At 37.4% G+C, this 12,955-nt stretch overlaps 1 protein-coding gene across 3 annotated transcripts in view; it reads left to right on the top strand.

Moving 5' to 3' along the window:
* Window positions 1-12,613, top strand: part of ADCY2 (adenylate cyclase 2) — a 223,684-nt gene extending 211,071 nt beyond the window's left edge. For 2 of the 3 annotated variants that reach the window (XM_090137122.1, XM_090137121.1), the window contains 5 exons: window positions 2,824-2,970; window positions 4,487-4,594; window positions 6,613-6,727; window positions 10,773-10,897; window positions 11,835-12,613. In XM_090137122.1, the coding sequence (XP_089993248.1) occupies window positions 2,824-2,970; window positions 4,487-4,594; window positions 6,613-6,727; window positions 10,773-10,897; window positions 11,835-11,987 (648 nt within the window). In that variant the 3' untranslated portion in view covers window positions 11,988-12,613. The remainder of the gene's footprint in view (window positions 1-2,823; window positions 2,971-4,486; window positions 4,595-6,612; window positions 6,728-10,772; window positions 10,898-11,834) is intronic. The other variant, XM_090137123.1, reaches the window with a different exon arrangement.
* Window positions 12,614-12,955: the final 342 nt, after the last annotated feature.

Genomic DNA, 12,955 nt, shown 5'->3' with positions numbered 1-12,955 from the left:
TCATATCCCTATGTAGATTTCCTTTCTCTCTAAGGGTTCACCTCTAGGATGTAACAGGTATGAGTTATTATGACTTGAATTTATATTCTCAGGTAAGTCATGGCATTCACTTCTGTGTACTGTTTCAAATAAGATGGTCTTTGTGACAGACTTTTCACAAACTTTATAGCCTGTATCTATGAGCAATTCCTTCAGGTTTTACTTTCTTGGGATGCAAAATCAGTGGGATTCAAGAAAGTAAACAAAACAGAAAACTGCGATCTAATGTTTATTTGATAAAATAAAACAACCCTTTTCTATTAATTTACAGAATTGCTAGGATAATAGCATTGTGTATTAATGTTAATGGCAGCATTACTATTAATTTGGATGGATTTAATTTACTAGATTTGTAAAGATGATAGGAATATGAACAGTTTTTTTTTTTTTCTGTGAAAAAGTTCTATGATCATGAACGTATATGGTTTATTTTGTTAGGTCAAGTTTCAAAAGTATATGTAATACCCATATTTTGAATGTTAATTATCTACATTTGTATGTGAGTGTTCTCTTATCTTCCTCTGGTCTTCTATATAACACTGTGAATTTCTCCTTCCATTGCCACTCCCTGTATTTTTTTGTGCAATTTCTTCCCAGTTTTAAAAAAAACATATGTGTAACCTAGATTCCTTCATCCGCCACTGAAATCAAGATACTGGGAAGGTGACTTGAGGAAATGGATGGAAAAATGAGATGAACCACATCATGTAACCTGCCTATTCTGCTAGATTAGCCTAAGATGAGCACTCAGTGTGCCAGATTTTAAGTTTTAAATATATTTAGAAGCAAACATTACTGTAGCTTTAGTATAGACATGCCTGAGGTAAATCTGCAGTAGGTAGATGTGAACCAGAATGCAAAGGCTAAATATTTGAGGAGCGGGTCTGTAAATTTGTTCTGATGCTCCACTTCACTAATTTTGAGCTGGTTTGAGCTCCCATCATAAGTGCAAAGACACTCAAGAAAGCAGCTGGTATATGTCACTTCAATGTTACAGAGTCTGGACCTGGGTTAATGTGGGGAGCTGGAGCAAAGAGATGCTCAGGCTTAGAGTCAGAGTCATCCTGCGTAGTTTCAGGCACTCCTCTTGAGTTCTTGCATTAGGAAAAGTGACCTCAGTAGACTTTTTTTTTTTTCCTTATATCCGAGAGAGAGAAGCACTGTCTGAAAAGATTGTGCCTGTCTGGCAGGAAAATGACTTTCCAGATACACTTGTCCTAGAATGTCACTAGACATTATACGTAAGATGACATAGACGCACACGTAAGATGACTGTGCTCTCAAATGACATACTTTATCCAGGTGTATTGCTCAAATTCAGTTGATATCATCTAGCCAGTGGGCTCTCCTTTCCCCTGTTTTATTGTACGAATTAAATTGATTTTTTTTTATATAGACTTGAACACTGCAGCAGGAAATACACAAATTAATCCAATGTTTATGGAAATGGAACAAATAGATGACAGAGAAGTATTACCAGGGCACTGGTTCTTTTCAATGGGCAGGATGCATGAGGAGTTTCAAGGACATTGTGATTATATAATCCTTATGAAATAAAAGAGAAGAAAAGTCTCATAGTAAACCATCTAGCTTCTCCAACTGCTCATGCTCCTGTCTGTCTGTCTCACACCTATTCTGGGCTGAGACAGTCAACAAGTTTTTCCATTTACCATGACCAGTTCTGCTATTTTTCAGTTAACATCACCAACTTGGATTCACTGTGTCTGTGCACACTCACATAGATTTACCACGTTCTTTAAAAAAGAAAAATATACTGCAAGCAAAATTGAAAAAAACAAACTTTGGATAAGTAAAGAGGGAAAAAATATCTGATCCTTCTTGAAATTATAGAATATTCGTCTTATTCACAAGAATATTGAAATCCATGCTCTACTCAAATACCTTTAACAGACTTTGGCTTTATACTAGCTTACAGCATCTCTTATTATTATGGTTACCTTTGTGTATGGTTTTCCATACTTTTTTTGTTAGTTTAATAAATAGTCCTCCTTTTATTTTTTCAGGACATAAATTTGTCCTGAAAGCAGAGAGATTCTAATGATAAAGGACATTGGAAAGGAAACTGAGGGAAGGGATAAGGGGATTCGTTTTTATCATCAGAGGTTTCCTGTGGAGCAGAGATGCTCTCATTTCAGTGCTCACAGAATGCTATAGAGAATGTGACACATAAGTAAGTTTAAGTTCAAGTGACTTATTTATCTCATTAAGCCCCTTGTTATGGAAAAGAAAGGACAATTATTTTGTCCTATTAGGCATCTTATCATTTTTTATTAGGATCTATCAGTGTTGTGTCATACTATGCTTTTGTAGTGCTCTACTGTTGAGATTTTGCTTCAATTTTTTTAGTTCTTTCTAGTGATTATAATGATACAGCTAATAAAAAATTAGAGACTGTTTTGCAAAAAATAGTCTCAACCATGCAAGCCAAAACAAATTCTCTACAAATCTCAGAAGTGATCCTTATCTAATAAATTAGTGAACATTTTATGCTTACTGAGTAAATATTCAGGCAAAAAAAAAGGGGTAACTTTACAACACAAAAAAAATTTCAGCTATGTTGACTATATTTAACAAGTCTGTATGCTGTTTAAAGATCAATAAATGTCACTAAATGCAAAAAATGCTAGAACATTGTTTTAGAAGTTTCCATTCATGGCATCACCTTCCTTTTCAGAACCAGGTCGCTGCCTATTTATCATAGAACCTTATTTAGAGCTGGGTTTAACAAGGTTTTTTTCTTTTTTTTTATTTTCTTTTGGACAGGATCTATATCATCAGTCATATGACTGTGTCTGTGTCATGTTTGCCTCTATTCCGGATTTCAAGGAATTTTATACAGAATCTGATGTAAATAAGGAAGGCTTGGAATGTCTCAGGCTGCTAAATGAGATCATTGCTGACTTCGATGATGTATGTACTTCTAACAACAATCAACATATGGTTTCAATCTTAATAACCCAGGGTATGCAACAGTAAGCAAACATACTTGAAAAGGAGAGTGGAAGAGCTGTCGGAAAAGAACTTTTGTATGTCTGATCATGTAGAAATTGTTTCCAAGGAGTATTAAAGGAAAAAGAGATTTATGTGGAATAAATAAGCTATTGATCTGACATCTCTATCCAGTGCATATACACGATGGGGAAATTCTGCCCTTTTTCTGCAGTTCACATAGCACATTACATGCTGTATACTAGCTGTTCCCAAATACTAATGCCAAAGGTAAAGTTTCTGAGTTTGTGCCCTAAATTTTTACATCTTTGGAGAGCATCCAAAGCAGGGCTGTGAAGGTGCTGAAGGGTCTGAGAGCAAGATGTATGGAGAATGGCTGAGGCCACTTAATTCAGCCCAGAGCAGTGGAGGCTGAAATGAGGCCTCATGGCAGCTGCAGCTCCTCACGTGGAGAGTGGATGGGCAGCGTTGAGCTCTGCTCTCTCGTGTCAGTGGCATGGCCTGAGGGAACAGCATGGAGCTGTGTCAGGGGAGGGTCAGGCTTGAGATTAGGAAAAAGTTCTTCACTGAGAGGGTGGTTGGGCACCAGAACAGGCTCCCCGGGGCAGTGCTCTCAGCCCCAAGCTACAGGAGTTCAAGAAGTGTCTTGATGATGCTCTCAGTCGTGTATCTGATATTTGGGTAGTCCTTTATGGAGCCAGGATTTGGACCTGATAATACTTGCAGGTCATTTCCAACTCAGGATATTGTATGATTCTATAACCTGCATTGTTTTGATTCTACAACATGTTGATCATTTGGTATATGAATGACTCATAGGAATGTATAGGTTTTAACATTCCACTCTCCAAGCTACGGGCAAGTGCAGAACGTATAACTACAGATAGATTGTGAAAAGTCATCTCTACAGGTCTCACTGAGAACAGTATTTGTCTTTAAGTTGCTGGTGATAAAGATACCCAAAGAAGGTGTTAAGAATGTGTCATGATTCAGAGAACACAGTCTGGACTTGCAGTTCTGCAGCTGTGGAGGGAATTTTAGCAGCAAACCCATTTTGATAACTTTGGAATGTTCAAAACAACCTGGGTTATGAATTAGAATTCTTACCATCTCAACTAGAAGAGATGCTTACTTTCAGAAAGCTGCTTACAGCTTAAACATTGGCTCGTGTAGTGATTTGGTTCCACTATCAAATGAATTTAGTCTACTGATTTTTAAGAGCTATATGGACAGTAAGGTGAAGTTCAATCTCACTAATGGAAATCTAGTCCCTTTATGATAAAAGGGTATTTTAGGAGACATGATTTTCCTTTTTCTGGGAACTATTCCTATATCCATTGTTTTGTCCATCCGTAAGGCCATGCTGTATATCTTTGTGAATTACAGTACTGATGCTCTTGAATTCTGTTAGAGAAACAAGCATTTAGAGTAAGAATGCTGTTGATCCCAATAATGAATAACTGTTCTTGTTTTCCAGTTATTGTCTAAGCCAAAGTTCAGTGGAGTTGAAAAGATAAAGACCATTGGAAGCACGTATATGGCAGCAACAGGATTGAGTGCTACACCCAACCAAGAACAGTATCAGGTACAGAAAAAAGTTCATGCTCAATAAAAATCATGCTTAAATGAAGCCTAAAATTCTGTTCATTAAACAGCAGCCTACATATAACGCTCTGGCCTCAATTTTACTTATTACTGATCAAGTGTATGCTTTTATTTAGAAGTCTCTGAATTATTTTTTTTCACATTGCAGTTTTAAAATGCTGCCTCTTATTTGTTAGGTCTAAATTTGGCCTTCTACTCTAAATATAATACTGCATTTTATTGCTACATGCTGCAGCAGAAATAACTGAACTTAGATTCTAAAGGAGAGTATTGGAATCCGTATTTTCCTTTGAAAGTTGATAGTGCAGGGTAGCCTTATTAACCATACACTTGAAGAACCTTCAGGCTCAATGCTTAAAGCAGATTCCTTTGTTTCTGATTTATTTAATGTAGTAGGATTGAGAACTGTGTGCAGTCAGTAGAAATGAAGTTCAGAGAAGCAATTCATAACTTTGAAGCAAAAGCCTTCATCAGATCACTGGTGAGCAACAGAGACGGCAATAATGAATCAGTATATTCCCTGATAAGGATTAATGTCTCCTGACAAACTCATGTTCCTTCTAAAGAGAAGCAATTAACACCTGAACTATAGACCTTAATAATCTTGAAGACAAAAAAGAATAATTTCAAATTAGCCCTGACATTCTGTACAGGGAGGTGAAGAAGATGAAGGAAATGCAAGACCATAGTCTGGAGAATACACAGAGGAGTTCTTAACCAGTAAATTTAGTGTGTGTGCTGCAAGAAATCTATTGTTTGAGTTATTTCTGTAAATTATAAATCAGGAGATCCAAGTCTTAGTGTTCCTTTGGTCATTTAGTACACATTCTGAAATCCATCAAATCTTAGGTCTCTTCAGTCCAGATGCTGCAGACCACAGATACTGCCATACTAGTGTGACAATGACTGACAGCTAGGCATATTGCTGAGCACAGTCCCCATTTCAGTACAAGAACTCAGGGAAGACTAAGTGCCTAAAGACAGGGTCTCTATATATCAGCTAGGTAGGAGACCATCTGTCTTAGCTAGGAGTGAACTCCAAAGGAAACAGAAAGGCTTCATTCAACTAAACAACAGCTGTGGCAAGAGCTGCTGTCCCACCAAGACTGATGTATGTACTCTATGAATCATCTCACAAAGTTGTCATCTGTCCATCAACTCTGTCACTTTATCTCAAGGAAGATTCAGTCATTTCTCATAGAGATCGGTAAGTCCAACTCTTAAGAAATCATTCTCTTGTCAAAATCCTACCCAGGGCTGAGGGAACCTGAAAATCAATTATCTCCTTAGCCTAAGAGGACTCAAACCAGTACTTAGAATCAGGCTACACTGTCAGTATATGATAAAACATTAAGTCTATAGCCTTAGAAACTAATGTGCACCCTGGAATAGCAAATTATTGAACAGGGAATGCGTTGTCTTTTCCCCTCTGTTCCTCCTGCATTTTGTTCATTTTCAGGTCTATTACAGTTCCCAGATATGCCCCCTTATCTATCTGCCAGATGAGATCAGCTGAGGAACTATTAAAACTGAATCTCACTGGAATGTAAGCATTAGCAAGGGTGCTGAAAAGTGCAGCGGTGAAAGGGAGGAGTCTCTGTGGGGCTGACCACAAGCACTATTTATTATTAAGAGGCATAAAACAAAAACAGACACTCAGAGAAAATTAATGTACAAATCCTTAGGCACACATAAGCAGTGAGTGCTGGTAGAACAGATAGTGGCTAATCAGTTGCTTGACAGTCAAAACTTTATACTGAGTGTATCAACTCTGTACTGCCTTATCATGTAAGTAAAATGCAGCATGGTCTATTGGCCGTTGTTTGATTGAAGTGTTGCTGGAGAGGAAACCATCTTATACAATATTTTTCTGCTGCAGCCACCCTGGCGTTAGGATATCCCTGAGAGTTTAAGTGCTTTCGTGTTCTGTGGATTTTGGATGTGTTCTCACAGGAACTAAAGCTACATAAAATGATTTTATTCTGTTTGGCAATTCAGGAACCTGAACGACAGTATATGCACATAGGAACCATGGTGGAGTTTGCATTTGCATTAGTGGCGAAACTGGATGTCATAAACAAGCATTCTTTTAATGACTTCAAGTTACGAGTAGGTATGTATTACAACATTTGAGAATATGGAAGAGGGAGAGAATGTAGCATGGTGTTCAAGCAGATTAAAGCATTACTAGAACTGACCAACAGGGCCTGGGAAGTAAGTGGCATCACCTTTACCCTGCTTAAAGGCAGTGTCAATGGCTTTGCCAGTGAGCACAGCTGCTGTTGTGGCAAGACCTGTTTCAAGGCAGGAACTCAGAAGAAGCAGTATCACTAAATAAAGAATGCTTGGAAAATACAGTCCCATGAGTCCAAGTGGTTCTATGTAACTGTAATAATTATTCCAGATGTTGTTAACTATATACATTTTTAAAGCTTTTCAGTACCAAAGGAGATACTAGGCAGGGCTTTGCAAAACTGTGAATGGCTTTGGACAGTACCTAAAAGGCACAAATGAGGCTGGAATTTGAAATACTTTAGATGTACTACACTCAAGCAAACATATAACAGTGCTTCCTTCCTGCTGTTAAATACAGGAGGATCTTTCACTTCTTTGTTACTCTGTGTTTTTTGACAATAAGAGCAAAGATGTCCAGCTGTTGATATTCATTAGGATATTTATTATATCACTTACCTTTCAGCTTCTAATTGCTTCCCTTTGTGCTCCACAGTATTAAAAAAAAAATAAATACACAGTTGCAGTAAGTCACGGAAAGGATGATGAGATAAATGAATTCAGATCTGATCAAGAACCATATGTTCCAAGATGCTTATTTCCTGATAGCAGTACATAGCAGTTTTACAATGCAATATGTAATTTGGAGAGTGTGAAATGAAAGCTTTAAATAACTACTGGATACCTACAAATCTTATAAACATGTCTGAAGTATCCAACAGTTATTCTCCTTGCTTGTTTTACTTGCTGTGTTGCTTGCTTTTCTTTTTGCTCTTACATTTATTTCACAGTGCCACCCACTGGCTATGCCTGCTACTTTCTGACCTTCCTTCTTGTTTCATATTCGTTGCCATAGCTAAAAAATGAGAAAGCACGTCTGAAGCATGCCCCATTCTCATTGTGTTCCAGAACTTGATGAGTTTATAAAAAATGTGTAGAGATAGTATATTTTTGTACAGAATGAGTTCTCTTCTTGCCATATATAATGCTACATACTTGCAAACAAAGTGTTATGTCAATATACATACTGAGTCTGCAAACTGATTATATCAGTGCTGACTCTTATCAAGTAGGGATTAAGAGGTGAACCTTCTAGGGAAAAAAAAATACCTACTTGTGATTTAAAAACATTTGCTGTATGCTATGTAGAAATTAGACTCCTTTGCTTCATGAAATAAGGAAATGGAAAAAAAATAAACTGTCAAAAGCTGCTTTTGTAGCATTATACACTAACAGAGTTTGCCTGAAAATCATTTTTTGTGTGTATACCACAATGATGTCTCAGTGGGGAATGAGTTAAGACGAGTTAAAGAGAGGGTAAAGTGCCTGATGGTTTTTGAGCAGTCTTTTGTGGTTGTTCTGCATTGTGTTTTCTGGACTGCACACAAACTGTATGTCTGTTTTCCAAGTGGTAGCCGTCTTATAGTATCCTGCATGCATCATCTCTTCAGGATCTTCATCTGGTGAACCAAAAGTGATAAAAGCAAAAAGAAAAAAAAAATAAAAATCTTAAGAATCTTATGACAGGGTGAGTTGTTGCTCAGGGTTTTGTTTCATTGATTGGATTTATTAATTTATTAATTTATTTATTTTTGCTAAATGAGTCTAAAACAATCTCTGAGAAAACTTTAAAAAAACAACATGTTTCAAATGGAGGCTTAAAAAAAAAAAAAAAAAAAAAAAAGCAGCATCAAGGATTAAATCTTCAAATGTACACAGGTCCCATACTGGCACTTTTGCCACCTTAACACAGTATAGACACCACTGAGCTATTCATGCCAACTTACCACCACCACTTATGGTCATGAAAGCACCTGATATCCATAGGAAGTACAACCACAGAAATGCATCTTCCTCTGATGTAATCCCCACTTTAAGGACTTAAACCAAAACTGCCATTTGTAAAAGCTTTTCTCAGCCAGCATTCAACCCTAAAATTGTTGCAGCTCACTTGACGTGTTGGTTTCCAACCTTAATTTGCTGTAAATGCCAAAAATGCTACTTGTGCCTTAGGAGGTACAAAGCCTGATGTTCTCAAGCAAAAGAGCGCCTAGGTGATATTTCAGGCATTTGTTCCCTTCTGTTAGTATACTTCCAAGGAAACTTTTGCAGAAGTGCTACTTCTTTTCAGACTGGAATAGAGTCTGACATATTGTTTTCCAGATAGGCTGATAGTTAGGACATTTCTCATTGCTGTAGGTGAACAGTTTTGTTCCTGCTTTTGTCTGAGGCTTCTCAAGCATGGGGATCAGTTCCCTGGAGAATTCCATGAGCTCAAGCTGTTGGATGCTTTGGAGTGAGATACCTACCCTCTGTCAGTCCTGCTGAGTAGTGCTTGCTGAACAGTGTTTTCATTTTCATGGAATAATTTAACCTCATTTAATATGAGAGAAAAGGACAGGATGCATTGTATTTTGTTAAAGAATTCACTTTCTGTTCCATCCTTTGCCTCAATAAGTGTTTATGTGTCACACAAGGGAGATATGCACTAGCAAGAGTCACTTAGAGCAACACATCCCACAATGTTTTCATTGCCAAATCACATTCCTAGGAGGTACTAGAAATCTTCATGAAGGAGGAGGAATCTGAACCTGGTACTCCAGCCCCAGAGGATATCACTCAGACCATGAGCAGAGATGGGTCAGGAAAAAAGAAAAAGAAGTCACTTCCTGCTCATTGCATTCTGTGGGAAAGTCACACTGCACCATCCTAATTTCTAGGATTTCTACCTAGCATAGTGTATACCACGCACATCTTTTCAATATCTGGAGGCAGGAAAACACACCTATGGCCTGGGAGTTAATGCACTGTTGCGAAGCAAGTCCCTCCTTACGTTTCATCCCAAGTGCTTAGAGAAATATTTATCAGTTTCTATGTCATGTCCTTTAGAGATTACATACTGTTCCATTTTTCTCAATTTAATTGGTACAGAACCTTTTTCAGAGTTTTTACAGCCTGGTTGTTACCCAAGGTGCTACATTACCTGTGGTCTGTATTAGATGAGCTAGCTCTAAGTTGCCTCCGTGCTACAGCTGTACTTTAATTTCACTGCATAGATATATCCCTATTGCTGGTTTCTGTCAAGTCAGTTATGATCTTTTGATTTGGGGATAATTTTAGAAATCCAGACTGTTCATCATGGCAGGGTACATTTCTCACTGAGTATTTCCTGCTTGTTGGTAAGTGTAGTTTTAATTATAGTGCATTTGATGCTAGTTGGTGATAGTGCTTTTGATATTGCCTCCTGCTTTGCTTCCATACTAGAAGCATATACATCCCTTAACACAGGATGCAAACTGACCACAAGAGAAAATGTGCCCAGGATGGAATGGGAACTATACTATGTTGTTCTTCTCTCTTAGCACCTGCATTTCAGAACTAGCAAATTGTTACTCATACCCCATGCTTAAGGAATACATTTACTACAACTATTGAAGATATTATAGACAATCTAACCTCCAGAACAAGGATGCAAATCCTTGCAATTTATTCACCGTAATTTATTCTACATGTATGAAGCAAAGATTACTGTAAAATGCATTTGATTTGACTATTGATTATTTCAGAGAGAAGTCCTTTTCACTGAAAGTAGAAATAAGAAATTTCAGTATATCTGTTTTCCTAGAGGAAGCTGCTCTTCCTACAGAATGTTTCTCATGCCATGTAGTAAGGTTGAAAATATCAACATTATTCAAGATAGTAAGGAGTTGTAAAACTAAAATTAGATGAACTTTTGACATTTCTATAACATCCTCTTGCCATAAGGGGTTGAGAAAACATTTGTGAACAGGCTATTGGTTGCTGTACCCATTAATCAACACGGACCAAATACTGTTGTGTCCATTGACTTGATAAGTTGCCAGGTGCGCTACTTGTCATCATCTGGTAAATATTCTTTTATAACATAAAGTTCTTATGTTTTTCAGGTATTAACCATGGACCTGTAATAGCTGGAGTAATTGGAGCTCAAAAACCACAATATGATATCTGGGGTAATACAGTAAATGTGGCCAGCAGGATGGACAGCACTGGTGTCTTAGATAAAATACAGGTAGTCTTGCTTTGTGCCAGTATTTATCTTAACAATGCTTAAAAATTATCATATGTTTGTACACCAAAGGAGTTTGTATTTTTGGGGCTGGAGATGCCTACCGTAAAAATGACCTTTCAGAAGAAATGGATCTCAGTCAGGAACATAAAGAATTAAAATTCACAGAAGAAAAATGGGAAGAGAATCAAAACTTTATATTCACCCTACAGAGGAATACAGTGGAGGAAATTATGCATTCCTAGAAGCGTAACACCAATTTAAGAGGGATGTTGGGCAAAATCACATTTGTATTCTCTGAATTTCTAAACTGGTAAAATATTAGCTACATTATTTGTGAAAGGTATTCTTGATGTTAATTATTTCTAAAGGAAAAATGTCCATAACTACATATATCAAGTTAAATCCATTAAAGCAGTTATGAAGTGTTATTTTGTTGAAACATGCAGATTAATAACCTTTATGGTTTACTATCTGTATAAATTAGAGACAGACCTGTATAGAAAAGACCTTCCAGAGTCTATTCAGGGATCACATTTTAATTTTCTTCCTGGTATGCTTGCAGCACTTTGGTATCCCACCAGGTATGTGATTGAGACCATTCAGAAATAAACAGTGCAAAAGTAGAGCTACCTACCAGGTATTGGCCAAGCCTGAAAATAGGAGGAAGCTCAAAGCAGTGATATCTACAAATACTTGTTTGCTTCACAAAGAAACACAGCTAGTCTGAGAAAGCTGATTTTATTGATTGATAACAAATGATTGTTAATTAACAACCTCTGCCCTGGTGTACTTGCACCTGAAATGGCAGCACTGCTTCAGTTTTGGTTCACAGTCAGTTAGACTGACTAGTCCTGTTAGTCAGGACAGATGTTTTCTTTATATTCTGCAAGATGATTCTGCTTCACTCTCTCTCAGTGTTGGTTTTGTCTTGTTGCAGGTTACAGAAGAGACAAACAATGTCCTTCAAACACTGGGGTACATGAGCACTTGCAGAGGAATCATAAATGTAAAAGGAAAAGGAGAACTGAAGACATACTTTGTACATACAGAAATGACAAGATCCCTTTCACAAGGGAATGTGGCATCTTGAAGAATGCTTGTACATGTCATTGATACCATATTTTCAGGAAAGTATCACGCACTTTTTAACTACATTTTGGCCCTTAACATGCGTGCTATTTTCTGATATGTGGCACTTATTTTAATATGGCTGCATAGTCCCATGAGCCATCATTTTGCACCTTGATATTCCTATGTTCAAGGACAGTTGTGATGTACACTATAGGACTGGAAGATTGTACTGCAACTTGCACAGTTATTCCAAGACAAGAAAGGAATAGGAATTAAAAGGAGGTAACTCATCCTGAAAGGACTAAAAAGAGATGTTGGTGACAAATGTGGGGAAAAAAGGCAATAAAGCTAGGGGTGCATACTATTTCCTGATGCATGGTGTTTTCTGGAAAATACAGTCGCTCCCCAATAGCATCCACTAATCTGGTATTAAAGCATACAGTATTTGTAAATAAGTTTACTCGATCCACACATGAGTTGGATGTGATCACCAGTTGCATCTCATAGCCGGGGACACGTTGGGTGGCTTGCTGGCATTCTTTCTGAAGAGAGAACTAACAATGCTGGAATAGTTTTGTACAAACGTGTCAAATGTTTTGAAGCTATTGTCTTTTGTAAGGTTAATTCATTAAAAGTTTATATGTAATTTGTCTTACTGTTGCTGTCTCTTAGTTTTGCTTCCTTCTGTGGCTTCTGTACCTCTACACCTGAGCATCTTCTGCTGCAGCTGCTGTATTTTATTCAGTGATTAGATATTGAAGCAGGCTGTGGCCAGCTATCTTCTTAGCTTAGGTCGTTAATATCTGTAAGATTTGCTACTGCCTTTCAGAAATTGAATCAATTCTATTGTCTTCAGTCTTTCTTAGTATCCTAGGCACTTTGCAGTCATTTGGTCCCTAGGTGACAGAGAAGACTTCAAGTCCACAAACATGAATGAGAACGAAGTGGAGGATACTGGAGACATAACCAGTGTTGCTGCTCTACAAT

Source organism: Phasianus colchicus, chromosome 3 (assembly GCF_987193195.1).
Source record: "Phasianus colchicus chromosome 3, bPhaCol1.hap1.1, whole genome shotgun sequence".
Lineage (NCBI taxonomy): Eukaryota > Metazoa > Chordata > Aves > Galliformes > Phasianidae > Phasianus > Phasianus colchicus.
Note: the sequence above shows the minus strand (reverse complement) of the source record. Positions and strands in the feature narration are given on the sequence as shown.